This window comes from Geospiza fortis, unplaced genomic scaffold (assembly GCF_000277835.1).
Source record: "Geospiza fortis unplaced genomic scaffold, GeoFor_1.0 scaffold346, whole genome shotgun sequence".
NCBI lineage: Eukaryota > Metazoa > Chordata > Aves > Passeriformes > Thraupidae > Geospiza > Geospiza fortis.
In genome coordinates, this window is record NW_005054361.1 from 3790700 (window position 1) to 3809861 (window position 19162).

The window sequence follows — 19162 nt, forward strand, 5'->3', positions numbered from 1 at the left end:
TGTGCAACCGTTAGGCATTTTTCACATATGTAGATTGTCTCATTTTGTTGTTTTATGTGTCATAAAGTTTCATTAAAGTTCCATATGGCATTGACTTCTCACCTGCGAGAAGCCTCTTTGAAGACTTTGTTTATCCTTATCACAGTAATCTTTCTACAGATTCCATTATCCTGACAAAGTGATTCTCTTCCAATAATTTGTTCAGGGATCTGTAGCTGGCCTTTTATTTCATGAGTACAAGGTGTCTGAGAAATGTTTATAAAGCACAGTGTTAATATCTTGGTGACCTATGCATGTAAGTGTGAAAGAATAGGAAGAAGAGTCTTTTTTTCTTTTTTTAAAACCCAGTTGTTAATTTTTAGAGGGCTAAATTTATATATGTAAACTTTATATATGCAAAATTTTTAGTTGCCCATAATAGCACTGATAAACTCTGTGTTCATCAGGAGTGGTGTGTGTGCATGGTCTGATAACCATGTGCAGTACTGCTTTAGTGCCATGTACCTCTCCTTTTATCTGCCAGAAATTACTCAGTGCTATTCAGAATGAAAGTATCTTTTTGTGCAAATAGTCACCCCTGTATGCTTTTGAAAATACATCTGTGTGGAAAATCTTTTTCACATGCTGTATACAGGTGATATTCTTGCTAAGTGGAAAAATGCACCCCTGGCAGTCTTGGTGCACTTGAAGCTACACAAGACAAGAGGGTAACCTAGATATGTTTGGCTTTCCAGATGTTGCCTGTAGAATCACTGCTATGTTAGATTATACAAAATAATTACAGAATGTCACTTATTATTTCAGGGATATTTTATTTATTTATTCTAGCACAGTAGAAATAAGCCCTGGCCTGTTACCAGCTTTCTTATCAACTGCTCTAAGAAGTTCAGAGCCCACTGGGGCAATTACTAAGCATGTGGAAAAGCTTGGGTACTGAGCTGGCTTCTGCAGGGACTCGACCTTAAGGATGAAATATGGAAAATGCTACAGTTGGTGCCACAGACAACACCAAAATGTGTGAATGGAGTTCCTATGGTTAGCAAGTGTGCTTGGCTTCCTGCTGCCATGTAACTTTGATAGATGCCTGGAGGAGTGCTGCATGTGAGCCAGCTTCGGGCAGCTTGCTAATTAATGGTGCTCTGCAGAAATGTCAGGATCATATTTGGACACCGATGACTTCAGCCAAAACTGCTGAAGGCTGTTGCTAAGTCTGGCTGTTGACCAGCTGTTAGCAGCTTGCAGACTGATGAGCTGTAGTTAGCTTAGTGTGACTGTGGCACACTACTCATGACAAACAGTAGTGACATTGGAGAGATCATAAATGCTAAGTCTGAATTGCACATCCATCTGGTCACTGGAAACAGCTGGCATGCTGGCTCTACAAGCACTCTCAACTGCTTCAGTCCTTTGCAGATTTGGTTTATAAAAGATTGTTTCCATTATGTTTACATCTTAAAACCAGGCAAAAATAATTGTGCTTGACATCACAGAAGCAACGTGAATTATACACTGGTTTTGTAGCACTGGTTTGGAAATCCACATTTGTTCTTTGCATCATATGTAGACCACATACCTTTGTGATACAGCACCTGTTTTGTCAGTCTGTACTTGCAGTATGTCACAGACAAATATACTCATCACTTGAGCACACAACTGTAGTGCACTTTTTTCTCCTGCAAAAAATAGTTGTGTGCTAGACCTTAATGGTAGTTAATTGCTACATATAAATGGTACTTCTGCTTACCTTTCAGTGGCTGTGGATGTTTTGTGTGATGTAGTATGGAGATGGATGCTGGCAGGGAGCATGCAGTACTTGGTTCTGTGATGTTTCTCACTGAAAATTTATCCTAATAACAAATACAGGCTGTGTCAAGATCAGTTTTAAGTTTGGGCAAACTAAACAGATGGGTATGGGAGCAAGCTGCTAAGCTTGACCAAAATAATGGCCATAAAACACACAAGGGAGCCCTGGCCATGCATCTGTGCTTGCCCTGTGCGAGGCAGCCTCTCTGAGCACCCTCTCTGAGAAGCACTAGTTACTCTTCTGCTTTCTGCCTTCTTCTCTAGTTACTCTTCTGCTTTCTGCCTTTCCAGCCTGCCTGCTACCCCACCACCTCCTCTCCTCTGCTGCTGGTGGGAAGGCAAGCACTGCCACAAAACTGAGGGGTTTTCCGTGTCAATAATGGGGACAAAACAAGGTTTCTGTCCTCATTTTTGTGGGGTGACAAATGTTGATTCTCCATACGATTTGGAGACTGTGTCACCTCTGGCTATTTATTGCAATCCTGCCAAACCTTACGTGTTTTTGATAAATTCAGTGAAGGGATAGACAGCTTATGCAACTGAAGGCGTTTTTTCTTAATAGATTTGTACAGGATGGAAAAAGCCTTAATGTGGGTAACATACTGTGCTTCTGAGCCAGAGGCCTGTGCTCCCTCCTGGAAGCAGACTTCCACCCACTGTTTTGTGTATATACAAACATTGAAGAAAACAAGTTGGAGAAACTAGGAAGCCTCACATCTGTAGATGTTCCAGATTGGATAGCTTTATCTGAGTAATAATAATTCTAAAAAATACTCTCTAAACAAAAATTCTTGGCATTTGATTTTAAAAAGCTTATATATTTATTTACTTTTGTTATTACCAGATTAAATGCAAATAACTGGAATAGCTACTTTTTTCTCCTAACCTTAAATCCTCAGCTTTGAAGCCAAACTGATTTCAGAGCATGCTCGAAGAGTTTTACTTAAAATCTCCTAATTTCATACATTACTATATAAACAGGCCTAAGATCTGATCTTACAGATTTTCTGAATGTTTTTATAGTCTTATAGGTTGTCCCAGATGTGAGAAATTAAACATGATCTAGCTTATAACTTGAAACTTTTTCTTTTGAGCAGAATTTCCCTGCAGCCACTGAGTCTTTTTGCAGATGTAAGGGCTTGCTTTCATGCAACTCGTGGCTGCTGTGGGCCCGCTGTTTATGGTAAGTAATTTTCTAGGCAGCAAACATTAACTTTGTCTCCAATTCTTCTCCCTGCAGGAAGCTGCACAAGCCTTGATTTATGCTGGGATGGCTGGGTCCAACTTGGAAAATATTCAAGAAAAAATAAATGAGTACTTGGAGAGAGTTCAAGCTCTCCATTCAGCAGGTGGGTAAGGAGCTTTCTAATTAAACCTCTGCTTAAATTAATTGAGTGGAAAGTTGTTTGCTGCTGTGAAATACATCTCAATGGTGTTTGCTCTGTTTTTATTATTCTGATTTTCGTGTCCTTTGTGAAGAATCACAAATACAACGAGCCTATCAGTGCTTTGAATTCTGATACATCATAAATTAAGTGGAGCATGACTTTCTAAGGACTTGGGTGTGGGTGTTCTTTGCTTTTAAATATTCTGAGGGACCACATCTGCAGAGTAAATGTGAGAAAGGTCATTAATAAAAGTATTAAGTGATGGACACCTAAGTATATTATTATAGATGATGTATTTTCACAAATGATGCAATATTTTACATAATTAAACATTCTTGTTCTCCATGTAGTGCGAAAGAGATTTTACTTACATTATTTCAAATCTGAAATATCCTGGGAGCTAACCTCTGCTCCAGGGAAGTGTGTTGGTGTTTCCTTGCCCATGCATAGATGTTTTTAGCAAAGTTTAGAAAGATTTTGTTACCAGACAGGAAATAGACATTCCCCATCTGATTAGAGCTGCTAGTATTTTGGTGACATGTTCAGGATGTGTTTACATGTCTGTTGCTATAGAAGGCTAAATACTGTCTTTTTCATTTAGTTCAATCACAGAAGACAGACCCTCTGAAGTCAAAACAACAGTTGGACTTGGAGCGTGCTCACTTCCTAGTTACTCAGGCTTTTGATGAAGATGATAAAGGCAATGCAGAAGAAGCTATAGAGTTGTACACAGAAGCAGTGGAACTCTGTTTGAAAACAGTATGTTAAGCTACAGGTTAACTTGGTGGAATTATGTGATGGTAAGAAATTCTTCCACTCTCACAAATGACTGACCCTTAAAGGCTGGCTTGAAAATGGAGGACCTGTATTTGTAAAAACTACCTTTTAATTTTTTTTTTGTTTGTTTCACTGTTTTTGGGGGCGTTTTTTTAGTGTTTCTTCCCGTCTTTGTTATGTTGCTATACAACACTGTAAATTTATGGGGACTTGTCATTTATGTGGATTTTTTTTCTGAACTGGATTATACTAAAAGCTAGAAATATTCTGGAATATTTTTCGTGTTGGTTTTTGCCCTGGAGCAAATACCACAAAAACAGAAATTAAAAACTGTTAAAAATGAAGATGACTTGCCAGTGTGTCAGCTGTATTAATTTCTGACTGCATTAAAGGAAGTCATTTAAGGGAAATTTGTGTGTGTAACATTTTCTGAAGACATAACAGTCTACTGATGTCAAAACCATTAAAAATACTATTTGATTACTCAAGTGTTGAACACTAAAGCTGTTATGAGTGAATTCAGTTCACACTGCAATTAATAAGGATGAATTGGCCATTACATAAACAATTAAGAATATAATTACAGGTACTACTTTTCTCCCTTAAGTCCAGTTGCCTTAACTAACTCATTGCAAGAAGAGCTCACCATCATAATGTAACTCCACCAAGTCTGTTTTTCTTTTTCTCTTCTTTTCAATGTTAAAATGTAAATATATTTGTGGGTTGGTGAGGGGGTTATGTTACTGTTGCTACATGCTTGAGTAAATCCTTTCCTCTGAATTATGTTAACAGGTTTTACCTAGGCTAAAACCCCTGGTGGTACAGTGTAACTAGATCAAGAGTTAGTAGAGCTGCTCTAGTTTTTCCACTTGAGCTGTTGGAGCAGAACATTTTCAGTCTATTACATAACATTTACTGCAGCAGCATGCTCCTTTTTCTCTGCTGTGTTCCTCCTTCTTTTGTGTCAGTGCATGCAAATATTACTGAAGTTAGTCTGAAAATATCTCATATTAACAACTGCATTTATTGGGTATTTCATTAGGTACAAGATACTGCTGAAGTTTCTTTTAATCTTGACTAGCATATTCTTTTGTTGACATGGTGGTAAGGTTTGTCCCTTGGGGTGACCCAAAAGTCCTTTCTTCTTCCCAGGATGAAAGGAGATTTAAGGGACTCTGCTATCTTGAAGCTTTACTCCCATCTTTCTCCTCAGTATATTCAGGGGAGAGATTTGTTTCTTCCTTACCCTTGAAGTACTCAGAGAGCAGCTGTTACTCTCTTCTGTGGCTGATTCCTAGATGAGTGTGCCGGTGTTCCATCTCCATTACTTACCTTCATAAATCTTTTAAAGTGTTTTCCAACCAGGAACCACAGAGTGTTATTTGTTTGCAAATGAAATTAGTTCCTTACAGAGGGTGTTTCTAGTTTTGTTTCTTGGGGTGAAAGTAGATTGCTTTTTGTATCCTCAGCTGACATCCCTGACCTGAAATAATTGGTCAAGGCACAAAGCTAGAACCTGAAACCTGCTTTTGGGTGCCACAGGGGAGGCCACACCTTGTGTTGTGCCTTCTGCAGATTGTTTGGCTGCAGAAGCTATGCTTCATCTGTAAGGAAGACAGAAGTCTAAACTGTCATAAATGACCTCCCAAATGGGAACAGAAGTTAACACTCTTCACATCACTGTCACCCTGTCCTAGGTTATTTTATGCCTTTGATTGCAAGTTAAAAATGTTGTTCTTGCACCACTATGCTAGTTGTTTGAAAACAAACTTGTTTTGTGAAAGTAAACATTTAAAATCTTTTTTCTAAGTTACCATGATAATTTTAACACATTCAGAGAAAAGAATTAGAACACATCCGAGCTCAGCAGTATATGCAGCATTTTGTTATGTCTTCTTTCTGCCAATAGTGATTTAATACAATTAATTATTCTGGCAATTCTTTTTGTGTATGGACTGTTTTCCATGCTGAAGAATTTTAGACATAACTTCCATTCTATCAAAATTTCACTAGAACAGCAAAATGGTATTTGCTTACACAGTATTTTTTTATGTTGAGTTTAAAAAACGAAACAACAACAAACAAAGCAAAGTATTTGCTCATTTCAAAAAGAGAATTGGAATAAATAGCTAGTTACTCTTTGCTGTAATCTAGAAGTATGACAACTGAGCTTTTGAAACATGTTGGTGGTTTTTGGATGTGTAGATTTTTCTTTAATTTTGCACTTTAGGCTACTGAAACCTCAGAAGCAGGACTCCAGTCCAAACTGAAACAGCTGGCTCGACAAGCACTGGATAGGTGAGTACTGCTAATGTTACTAAACATACTAATGTTAGTAAACATATTTGCTGTCAGGTCTGAGTGCACCCTTTGAGTTGGATTCTCAGTCTAACGTGTCTGTGTGGATCCTGTGTACACTAAGCTCCTGCAGAGTTCACCTTGGAGCCAGTTGCCAGCTGCTTCACTGCTGAATGTGGCAGCTGTTGTGCCAGCCCTCTGGGAATCTTGGGATATGCAGAATTAGGAAAGGACTGTGTGCTTGTTAGAACAAATGCAGTACTTCAGAGATATAATCCAGTGTACTATAATTGGCCTCTATAAAAGATGCTGAATTCACCTAGCATGAAGTCAAAGTGTCAGTGTCCCTCCATAAGGAAGACAGCTTGGAAACTGGGGAACATTTTTCTCTACAATAGCAATCTAATTAGCAAATGTGTAGTGAAATCTCTAAAACAATTTACACAAGTATAAGGTCAATATACCTCTTTTTAAATCAGCTCTATGATGGTGAATCCCAGGCTGTGTTGGGCTAAGTTTCAGTATAAACTGGGTTTTAGCACTTCTCACTCTGTGTTCAGAAAAAAATCCCAATGTTTTGCATGTGTGTGACTGTCCAGAAGCTTAATGCAGCAGTAACAAAATATGGCTCCTGCATACACAGTGTTCAAGCAGTTGAAAGTCTGGGTTGTGAGAATGCCCATGGGTTTTACTACTCTTGTACCAGCTAGACAAAATAAAGCAGGAAGGTATGAGAGGATGCAGATCAGTTTTTTTCTGTGTGTTTCAGTGATCTTGTTCTGAGATTCCGCATAATGAACACTTACACAAATTCTCCTATTAGCATAATTTAGAAGCAATAAAAATCTGATGAGTTCTGTCAACTGAAATGAGTTGGAAATGCTGTATTTTAATTGATTAAATAATGGAAAAATAAAGAAGTACCAGCGTCAGAAATCGATTTTTGTTTTTTGGAAGAAGTAGTGTGGGTCTACTGGGGCATTTGCTCATTCCATTTAACATATGTGGGAACATGAACAAAGAAAATCAATAATTGAACTGTAATTATATCTTTATCACTGTTGTAAAGAAAATACATTCTTTATTTGCTTTAGAGCAGAAGCACTGAAGGAATCTATGTCAAAGTCATCTCAGAAAGAAAAGTCAAATGCAGCCAAACCAAATCAGCCAGTCAGAACATTCTTTCCATTGGGACCTGATTTTTCTTTAAATGATAAACCACAGACAATCAGAGCAGTACAAGCTAGTGAATCTCAAGGTCAGAGATACACTGCAGAGGAGATTGAAGTACTCAGGTAAGTCTAAGATTTTCCAAAATGAGTTCATGGAAGGTCTGACTCTGAAAAGCCAAAGTGCAGAGTTGTTATTATAGATTGTACAACTGCTACTTCACTGGAAATAAAACGAGCATAATATATTACTCTGCCTTCTATTCCATCCAGTTCCTTTTACTTTGATTTTTATTATAGGTGAAATAAGCTACAAATAATTTATAAAACCATTAACCTAAATTGTGACTTTTGAAAACTATCAAATAGATAATGTTCAAGAGGTAGTGATCTTGTTTTCAGAAGCACTGTGTATTACTAGTTTTTAAAAACTTATTTCATTGTTAACTTCTGCAAGGTAATCTTCAGAAGATGATTGATAAGTTTGTAGCTCTTCTTTTTTGTTGTTTTTCTTCTGACTTGCAGGAAGACTTCAAAGATTAATGGCATTGAATATGTACCTTTCATGAGTGTTGATCTGAGGGAACGTTTTGCCTTCCCTATGCCTTTTTCGTAAGTATGCTTCAGTTACTGAGCTTCAGTTTTGTTTTTCAAAACTTTTCCATATTTGGTATTTCTGTATTTTCTTTTTCAGGGTTTAAAATCATTTGCATAGGGTTTTAAGCATGATTCAGGCAGAGATATTTAAATACTACCACTTCCTTCTTCCACTTTGAACTTAAAACTTTATTGTAAGCTGATCCTGCTCTGTAGTGCTTTTGCACTTGTGTCTTCAAGCCTATAAGGATATTATTATATTTGGCTTTTTGGATTATTGGGCTGGGCTGGCAGCTTGAGTCTGTTTTCTGATGCTGCTCCATGCTAATGAGTTTAGCTCTGTTGCCTGTAAAATGCAGGTCATAGCTGTTTCTTCTGTAAAGGGCTATTCCAAATAGGAGTGATATAAAACAGCTAGATTTTCATTCATAAGCAATAATAATAAGTTAAGATGATACAGCCATAGTAGACAAAGACATTTGGGGTTGGTTGATTTTTTTTTTCTTTTTAACATTTTTTCCTTTTTCCCCCTTAAAAATCACCAACTTCAAAGCAGTGTTCCTTGGAATTGTTTTACAGCTTTATAATTGCTCTGTGCATATTTTGCACCATTTATCTGACATATTTAAGACTGCACATACCATAAAAAGCTCTTCAAAACTATTGATTAATTTCTACTTTTTTTCTCTCTTAAATCTAGCGATAAGTGTGGGAAGCTACCATTATCCCCCAAACAGAAAGCAATGTTTGCCAAGTGGGTGAGACCAGATGACATAACAAATAACCCTACGATGATCTACACCGTATCAAGTTTCAGCATAAAGCAGGTAAACTGTTCCCAAGGAAAAATGTGCTAGTGGTTTATCATGGGGGACCTTGTTCAAAAAGGAATCCCCAAATGTGAGAGTGCTTTCCTTGACTCCTATGAGGTTAAATAAATGGAAAAAATTTTGTTCTGTAGGGGCCTCGTGTCAGCAAGCATACATTTTCTGCCTCTTTAATAGTGGCTTTGCTTCTTTTGGTTTAAATCCTTCTCTTTTGAAGGGAATTACTAACTGACTGTTTTCCTTCCCTCCACACACTGCATTCATCTCTCAGTATCTGAGTTATTACTAAATGTCCTCACTGGTTTTCTTCTCTTTGCAGACAATAGTGTCAGATTGTTCTTTCGTGGCGTCACTAGCTATCAGTGCAGCATATGAAAGAAGATACAACAAAAAATTGATCACGAGGTAAGTAGCTGTTGCTTTTCAGATTTAATACTGCTGAGCTTTTGCAATGTGTTCTGTGACAGCTGTACACAGTCAAAACCAGAATTGTTTCACCTTCATCTCCCTTGGACTTGAGGTTTCAGCACTTCTAAGCTGGAAGCCAGCTTTATATTGAAACAAAGGGTTTTAAGTCTAACAGCAAAAAGCTGTTAGACAAACATTCCTAATAAAAATTTTGAGTCAAAATTGGGAACAGATTGTGAATTTATTCACCATAGGTGTGTTCAAAGAAACAACAGTTTTCAGACTTTATATGCGCTCTAATATCCAAGATTTTTTATAGATCCTCCCAAAAGTCTACCCAATTTATTGCATCATGGTATAGGTGTTTTGTTTCTTTTATTACTACCAGAACATCTCATCTATCTTTGTTTAATGGATAACCCAAGTTTTATCCAGCCAAGCAGCACTTTATTAAATTTGCTGTCCTGGTTAGACAATTACCATTGATTAAGTTTTCTGAGGTGTAACAATCCTATGAAGTGGCTCCCTTATTGTACCTGCAGTGTATTAATCTGGTTTTCTGGGGTGTATAGGCCTTTGACTCCTTAACTTGCTCAAGATAGCTTTCTTTTTCCATGACATCTTATTCATCTCTAGTTATAACAATTCTTTATTGAATTTTGCTCTTCAACTGTTGATTAAGTTTTCTAAGGGGTATGGATTCATGGAGTTCCTTTCTGCAGGTGCTGAGAGATAATTTCTCAGGATTTTCTATTGACACTCAGCCAACATAGATCTAAATCAAAGCCAGCTAAAATCACAGTCAAACATTCCTTAACTAATTAAGCATAGTTCATTACAAAAGTTTTTAAAAATCACAAAACTCCTGGCTAACATATAACTTGCTGTCACTGTACGTATGTATACAGAACTGGAGTCTAACTTCAGATATGCTTTGAGGAGTAAGAAATAGTTTGGAAGGATTTTATGTTTGTTTGGGATTTTTTAAATATGAACTTTTATTTATAAATTATTTATAATGCCCTCTAATTTAATTTCTCTACTTTGTTAGCTTCTGTGCAGCAGGTGGTCCATTTTACAACTCATTGTGGAATTAGTGTTAACAACACTATCTCAGCTCCACTCCATTGGCATCCTATGATAAATTTGCCATGGATTTTCTGAACTTTGCTGGGATGCTCTTGCCAGACCAGTGTGTGAATGTTTTTGGATTGTTTGTTTTAACCTATTCTTTTTGGAACTGAATCTCTATTCTTTTCAAGAGCAGCAAGTTCTGCACTGCCTTTTCCTTCAAAAGTTTGACTTGTCATTCAGGCAAATACTGTATTTATATTATAGATTTGTAAATACTGCTTGTTTAATCATAAGATAAATTTGTTTGCCTTGCTTCTATTTGAGAAACAGTTAGGTTACTTATGTTCTTTTTGCTACTATATTAAGTAGAAAGCTGCAGCAAGACCAGGGCCCGAAAAAATAAAACCTATTTAAACATGATTATTTTTACTAAATTTGAGTTGCTTTTCATTAAAAATGCCATATTTCTGGTCAGTGTGAATTCCAATAACAGACTGTGTTAATCCCACTTTTATCTTTATAAGTGTAGGTACAGCCAAGTCATTTATGTCATAATTTCCTCATTTTCTTTTTTTTTTTTTTTCTGTTAACAGTATAATTTACCCTCAGAATAAGAAAGGGGAACCAGAATATAATCCATGTGGTAAATACATGGTGAAGCTTCATATCAATGGTGTTCCTAGAAAGGTAAATTTTTTGGGGGGAGCTTACTGCAAAAGTCATGTGTTTTAAAGGCTTGATCAGCTTCACTATGAAGTGCTTGCATAGCAAAAACTTTAGGCAGGTGTTTTTGTAAAGTAGTTTTTAATTGTTACTACTTTTTGAGATTCATTTTTGGTTTTGAAGTATGCAACCACATACTTCTTCTGTCTATACTTCTGTACTTCTATAGACATTAATAAAAACAGCCTTACATTAAATTCATGTAAAAAATGCCTTATATTACTTAACAGAATTATGAAAACCAAATAGGAAGAAAGCTCTGTATGCCCTATTTATGAATTAGGTGTGCACTCTTCCACTCCATCTTAGAAATAATTAAAAATTATAGAGGGGGATATCAGGAAGAGTGTAGATATGAAATGACCATAGAGGAATAACTTGACTGATAATTCAAGCAAAGCCTTGCTCGACTACAGATTTTTAGTAAGAAGAAGAAATGCCTGAAGATAAAACTTCACAAACAACTTCATTTTCTTTTCAGTGCAAAAAATAAGAAGATAAAATAATGTATTTCTCCACATTTTACTTAACTGTAGCACAGGTCATAGTGACTGATGAATGCTTATGAGAGTTCAGAAGTTGAGTGGTCATATTCATGGGGATGAGGAAGTAGGGAAAACTCCTCAAAGGCTCTTAATTGTTAAAATATAACCTCTGGGTAAGGAAGTCCTTGAGCTGCAAAATTCCGGAATCTGAATGTTCCAGGAAAGTATAATTTTTGTATCTGCCTTGCATTTAATATTCTTTCCAAAATATCTCCTAAGGGTTGCCTTTTGTTAGGATGAATGGCCTTTTGCTCTCGTATGAAAAGGTCTATTCATTCCTGCACAGATAAGATTTGACCAGAGAATGTGCTGTGTTGGTAGCCTGTATTTGTAATGGACCAGTGCCAACAGGAAACTGAAGCATCTATTCACAGAAACTGTTTCAGATTACTGCAAATATGCAGTAAGAATCTGTAGTGATGATGAATATATATAGTACCTAATTTAAAGAAGAAATGTTAATGCTGTCAGAGCTGCTGCTTTGAGGTGTTCTTCCTTTTCAGAGAGAAGAAACTTAAATCTGGAACTAGAGGCTATGAAAGTGATATGACACAATTTGTATCATTAAAGATAAATAAGTATTTATTTCTCTGCTGGCTACCAAGCGTCGTCCATGCTCTGATTCCTAATTAGATGAGGAATAATGTTAGACTTTTCTTTACTTTTTATGCTTGTAATTTCATGGAACCTTTCTGCAGGTGCCTTTTGCAGTAGCTATTGCACACTTTATAAGAGTGTACTGTCACCATCAGTCAAGGCAGACACTCACATGTCACCCAATTAGACCTGTGCAATCAAGAGCTGGCAGTGGAATTTCTTTTTGACTTGGGCAAACCACTGCAAGGTTAATAGAGGTGTCCAAATGTGAGAATAATGGTCAGGTCTGGCTGTCTCTGAAAAGCTTTGTATTAATGAGGATTTTGTTTGATTTTCTGATTACTTTCAAAAGACTTTATTAGATTGATGGTGATTTTTCATTCATTTCACACAGGTAATCATAGATGACCAGTTACCCGTTGATCATAGTGGGGAACTTCTCTGCTCTTATTCCAATAATAAGAATGAATTATGGGTGTCACTAATAGAAAAAGCTTACATGAAGGTCATGGGAGGATATGATTTTCCTGGATCAAATTCTGTAAGTATGAGATTATTTCTAAGCAGAAAAAAATCCACTTAAATAATAATGGGTAAAATAATTTCATTCTAGTGCAATCAAAGTGAGCAGCTTAGGTAGACAAGTATTTGGTTTGACATTTTCTTAAATTTTTTTTCTGTTTCTTTATTTCACAAATATTTTTAGCTGTACTTAATGAAATTATTCCATCAAAATAGAATGAGCGAGACATCTTGATGGTCAAAGTTAATCTTGGTTCTCAGACTTCAGTATTGATGCTTGTGGGTAGGAAGTGTTGATATAGAATTTAGATGGATGTGTTGCGTGAAGTCAATTCTCTTTGCCCATATCAATACTGCTGATCTTGGTTTCTAACTCTTTCAATAAATAGGGCAGTTCTCCCTCATTAGGTAATGGAGTCAGCTAGGAAAGAAACAGTCTAGACATTTAGAAGGTCTGTATAGAGGGAGCAACTGCTTTGATCTGTGCAGGTTTGTTTGTCACATTGTTCTACTCATCTCCATAAATATGCATTGGGTTTCTATAATGTTGTTACTAAAGAAACAGTCAACATACATCATACAAGTGACATGCAAGTTATTCTTTTGAGAGGAATGGTTTGCTGAAATGAGTAGCCCACATAATTTGTTACTTAGGAAGCCTTTCTGATTTTAACTTTATACTACTAAAATTTTAAAGATTTTGTTCATGGTGCTAATTGAAGTCTTGACAGTCACATTCTTGGTGGATATATTAGTAATCACCTCTTGAAAAATTGTTATGGAGACAAATGTGGCTTTGTGTAAGGGGTACGTGTAGCACATTTTTAAGTGTCAGGACACTTAAAAATGTTTGTTTTGAAGGACAAAAGCTGGTGAGAATAACATTGTTTTATTCCCATTGTCATCCTCTAACTTGCTATCTGGAAAAACAGCTTGACTGGTGACATTTAATCTCCACCCTTCCTAAGCCCTCCACTGTATTCCAGCTTCCTTCTGTAATCAGGGTTACTTACAATCAGACTGTCTTGTATTTGTAATTCCTCAAGTTCCCAGCCCCCTAGTGCTGGTTATTGACACTTCAAGCATTTACAGTCTCTGCTTTTGCTTTGAGGAGTACAAAGCAAAAGAATAGGAATTAAGCAATATTTCAAGGAGTTGGGAGATTAAAGCATCTTTTTATGGAAGTACATGTCAGTGTCAGCTTTACCAAAAAGAATAAAAAACCCAAACCCTGAGCTTTAGAAATAAAATAAATTATTTAAAATGCATATATAATAACAAGGTACCAAATAGTGCTTCTGAGATATGCTTTAAAAGTCTGTAAATCAATGAAATAAATAGAACACATCACACAGCTGAGCATGACTGATGATTCTGATATGCTTCCATTGCTCTGGAATTCCAGTTTATTTCATCAGTTCACTTTCCAGCTTTTTTTTTTTATGCTACTTGGAAATGTTGTCCTTGTCTAATCAAAGAATTTTTTGTTTGTTAGTCTTAATCTTGACCCTTTTGTGTGTAGAGCTGTATTGTAACTTATGTGCACTTGATTTCTTTCAAGGTGTTTTATAAGTTGTGTACAGATATCATATGTTTATATATGGATTATCTGTTCTGATTTCTTTTGAATACTTGCATTTCAGAATATTGATCTCCATGCACTGACAGGTTGGATACCTGAAAGAATTGCAATGCACTCTGACAATCAAGCCTTCAATAAAGACAACACTTTCAGAATGCTTTATCAGAGGTAGACATTTGTTCTTTCCTAAGTAATTAAAATGCATGCTGTGTAGTAGCTGTGTTACCACTGTAAAAGCTGTAGAGTCACCACAGATGCTTCAACAGCAAATTGTGCTTTATAAAACCTCCATGTGCTTTCTGGAAGAAGAAAAATGAGGTATTGGTGGCTTTGTTAAAACAGAAGATTAAAATACTGGGGAATTTTGTGTTGGAATTCTTCTTGTATATGTATGAATAAAAAAAAATAACCCTTTCCTTGATAAAAAAACCAGAATATAAAGTCAGAGAAGAGCAGTTTGGAACCAATATATCAGTTAGATTATAACTGGTACCAGTATATATTATAACTGGTAATTTAAGTGTTTAAAAAGAAGAAGGATATGTATTCTGTGTTTCCACACAGTTCCCCAGATTGTATCTGCTGTCCTTGGCAAGCAGGTAAGCAGATGTAATACAGTGTTTCTAATTGTATCACAAGGTTATGCCCCATCAGTAAATCTCCTGGAGGAGTAGCAAAAGTCTATCAAAACTGCAGTACTGCTTTTCAGACCTACCATAGCAGTTGCATTTTATGGTCTTAAGGGTCCAAAGTAAATGATTCTATTATTTTGCTTATGGTGAAAGATACAGCTGTAAATTATAAATGCCAGGTATACCAAGTACTTTGATTTCTTTCCAAATGGTTTTGTGCAGCCAGTGTCTTATGTATTTTATGCAGTAGAAGAGGGTTATTCTGTTGACTGAAATATCTGCATTCACAATAAAAAGAGTCTTTCTACAGAATTTTTTCAGTTGCTTAGGAGCTCTCAGAGCTGTCAACAATTTTTCAAATGTTCTGGTGTTGTAATTTGAAGGGGTGACTAAAGTTAGGATGGGATCTAGCCATTGGAATATTGCTATTGTTCACCTGGAAATGTGTTGATCCATGCAGTCCAGTGACCCTGTAATCTGTCTAGGGACACTGAGTATGTGCTTGGATTTTTAGCGTAGGCTGGAAACATGTTAGTGTATTGTCACAACAGTAATTATTCCAAAATTAACAATTGCTATTCACAACACTAAACTTGAGTACAAGCACCTGCAAAAGTATAGAAGCATGAACTTCTCCTTCTTCAAAATCCTGGCGATGTGACAGACCTAATAATTTGCTATATGCAGTCATTGACTAAGTGGTGATGAAGTCACGTTTGTGCTCGGTTGTGGATCTGTGAAGAGTATCTTAAAAGTGACACAGCTTCAGCAACCACCTTCAGGTTGATAAATGCTGAATTTTGTTTATGAAAATATGAAATTATATTTAAATAATATTTTAATATGAAATTAATTAAATTAATAAATTTAATTTGAAAATAATTAATTTGATTTTTGAAAATATTAAATTTTAATTATATTAAAATAATATTTTAAATTTCATGTATACTTAATTGTGGAAGAAAAATAGTTCCACTTTCTCCAATTTTTTTCAGGAGTGATTTCTGTTGACAAAAACCCCGATATCCCAGTTTTTATAAAGTAGGGTCATGCTAATGGGCAGTGTACAAACATATATTGCAGTGTCTGGCAAATGTTAGATTGCAGCTTGTGGGATTTAATTAAGCTATTTTTTCACCTCTTTTTGAACAGATTTCACAAGGGAGATGTCCTTATCACAACAGCAACAGGGGTGATGTCTGAAGAGGAAGGAGAAAAGTGGGGTTTAGTTCCAACCCATGCATATGCAGTCTTGGATATAAGAGAATATAAGGTATCAAATGGAGCTGGAGGTGTCTTCAAACTCCTGTTTGAAACCTACACATGCTTCTAGCTTTACCCTAGATGAGTAGCTACTGGTTTTTTTGCTCTAATGGCTAATTTATTTTATTTTGTCTTGGATTTGGACTCCACTGGGAAATTTCAGAAAACTTAATGATTCTGTGTTTTTGTAATCCATATGAAAGCACTTTCAATATGTGAATATTACCGTGACAAGCTGAGTTGACAATTTTACTTTCTGTTTTTATTAGGGACTTCGATTTCTTCAGCTAAAAAATCCCTGGAGCCACTTACGTTGGAAGGGACGATACAGTGAAAATGACACACGAAACTGGACCCCAGACTTACAAAAATACTTGAACTTTGATCCCAGAACAGCTCAGAAAATAGACAATGGTAATCAAGTTTTAAAAGTCATTATTATCCATTTGTGGTGAATCCCTGCAGGAAGGTGGAAGGGAATGCTTAAGCACAAGGAGAGTAAAACAAATACTAGAAACTAAATAGTCCAAAAGTTTAGGAAGTATTTGTTTTTTTAAATCTGTTATTTCAGGTTTGTCTGGGGTTTAAGTAATCTATACTGTTAAATGTATATCTCAAATGCGTTGACAAGAAGGTACCTCCTTGGTTAAGCAGCTTGACTGGTGACATTCAATCTCCACCTTTCCTGCAGGGTGCATAGAAGCATGAACTTCTCCTTCTTCAAAATCCTGGGGATGTGACAGACCTAATAATTTGCCGTGTCAGTTTGTGGGAGTTCAGTGCAGAAAGAACATCCTGACAATAAGCTGTGTAATGCTGCTTTTTAATACGTGAATGGACTTCCTGTGGGTTTTTTTACTCTCCAGCGTTTTCAAATATGTATCAACATGCTTACTCTAATCAGTATTTAAATCAGTCTTTCGGGTGCATCAGCTGCATTTTACTTTCAGAAAGATGTTTTTGCTTTTTACTGTGTCCTGGTTGCTGCCTGCAAATCTCTGAGGGAGCCTCTTTGTTGAGTGCCATTGTTTTTACAACACTATGCCTCCAAATCCATTAGATTATAGCATTTATTGATAAGCTTCATGCAAATGCCTGATGAAAACTTTTGATTCAAACATAAAAATAGCAGCCCTGGATTTGTGACAGTTATGAGATAATAGCTTATTATTTATTTACCAATTATTTTAGTAAGTAATTTGTAGCATCTAGTTGTTAAAATTTTATATGAAATTACCTTAGTAATTCTAATGGAGTTATTTCTTCTAATTGGATTTATACTTTGGCCTTCTTGTTTTTGTGTAGTTATTATTACTGGTTTTTAGTGCTGCAAGATCTGCAACTGCCTATGTCAGAGACATGATTTATAAGGCTGCTACCATTTTAAAAGTTCACTCCACTAGGAATTTGTTGGCTTGAAGGCATTGTTGTTGGATGGAGTTGCAATTAAGGGAGCTGTGGAGAACTAGAATAAATGCATGAGCATGCTGGAAAGATGAAGCAAATTTAGGGTGCAAAAACAGTGACGTAGGTGTTGGATGAAGTACCTTAGAAATACATTTGAACATACTGGTTCAAATGTTGGTTGAATACTCAGTTGTGCTGGATGACTGCTGAAGCAGGTTGTTGAATTGCAGGAACCTGTTTGACTGTGTATTTTATTTTTTTGGCTTTAGAAACCCAGGAAAGGGGAAATCAGGTCAGAATCACCTAATGATGTCTCTTTCAAAATAGCAGATTTTCTCATACCTTCTGCTGAGTGCTTGAGAATGGAAAAGCATTCTGACAGCTTCGGAAAGTCCCTGATAATAAGCAGAGACTAACTTGTTTTTTCTTGCTTTAACTTGGTTTGGGGGGCAAGTTTAAATTTAGCAATTTAGGCAGTGCAGACATTACTACTACATTTTGCAGAAATGTGTCCTTATATAAGCTGTATCATTTGCAGAAAGAGACTTTAGAGAAACAAGTAAAACAAAGGTATCTGGTAAGAAAATAATAACAGCATTTCCTTTTCAGGCATTTTCTGGATTTCCTGGGAGGACCTGTGCCAGTACTATGATGTTATTTATTTGAGTTGGAACCCAAGTCTTTTTAAAGAATCTACATGTATTCACAGGTTGGTCCAAAAGATAAAATTTTTGTTTCAAAATCTTAGTAAGTGTTCTGTTGTGATGTTTCCTTCCTTCAATTCATCCAGGTTGTAGCTAGAGGCTTGAATTCCAACCCTGTTCTTTTGAGCCTGACTTTGCAGTTTCTCAGCCCAGGCTTTGTTTTTGACTAGCTCTGTAACATCAGTGGAGCTCAGTGACCCTTGTGGTGTTTCTGTGGAGCTACAGCTGTGTAACCAGATCCTGACCTCAGTCCCACATCTCCCGATCAGAATAAAAATCAGATTTTTGTGCAGTCCATATCTAAGCAGTGCCCAGACAGTGCTTAAGTGACCTAGTTATTATTTGGAATTATTTTTTTTGGCCACTTGCAAGTGAGCTGTGTGGCGTGTGTTGTCTTTGCAGGGTGTGTTCACTGACATCAGGGTAGTTTAACCAGTTCTGGGTTTTAGCAGTTGTAGTTATCATAAATAATCTTCCTCGCCTGCTGATTTGTTTTCTGAGTGTGATACCTGTCTCTTACCAAATACCCATTACATTCAGGGGGTTTGTCTCCCAGTTTGGGGATAAGTGTGTGTATATGTGTCTCCATTTTGGAAAGCAAGGGTTTCTATACTTTTCCACTCCACTAGATTGCACTTTGCCGCTGCTTCCACACTGTCCCTGCCTGTGTTAGCTCTGCACAAGCTCCTTCACCCACACTGTGACTGCTGAGCTTATCTGTAAAGGCTCCGTCCACCTTTGCACTCCAATTATTTCTAAAATACACTGTGGTGATGCAACAAGATGAGATAATATGTCTGCTGTGTCAGAGCTCACCTACTGGTCTGTCTGTCCTTACATTATCAG

The 19162-nt window shown here is 36.5% G+C and overlaps 1 protein-coding gene across 1 annotated transcript in view; it reads left to right on the top strand.

The window, feature by feature from the left end:
- Positions 1 to 2919: 2919 nt before the first annotated feature.
- CAPN7 (calpain 7) overlaps positions 2920 to 19162 on the top strand; it is a 25064-nt gene continuing 8821 nt past the window's right edge. The window contains exons 1-13 of the mRNA XM_005423954.2: positions 2920 to 3152; positions 3793 to 3950; positions 6199 to 6266; positions 7361 to 7561; positions 7961 to 8047; positions 8733 to 8859; positions 9179 to 9264; positions 10935 to 11028; positions 12601 to 12747; positions 14372 to 14478; positions 16095 to 16215; positions 16475 to 16619; positions 18222 to 18321. Of these exons, the coding sequence (XP_005424011.1) occupies positions 3074 to 3152; positions 3793 to 3950; positions 6199 to 6266; positions 7361 to 7561; positions 7961 to 8047; positions 8733 to 8859; positions 9179 to 9264; positions 10935 to 11028; positions 12601 to 12747; positions 14372 to 14478; positions 16095 to 16215; positions 16475 to 16619; positions 18222 to 18321 (1520 nt within the window). The 5' untranslated portion in view covers positions 2920 to 3073. The remainder of the gene's footprint in view (positions 3153 to 3792; positions 3951 to 6198; positions 6267 to 7360; positions 7562 to 7960; positions 8048 to 8732; positions 8860 to 9178; positions 9265 to 10934; positions 11029 to 12600; positions 12748 to 14371; positions 14479 to 16094; positions 16216 to 16474; positions 16620 to 18221; positions 18322 to 19162) is intronic.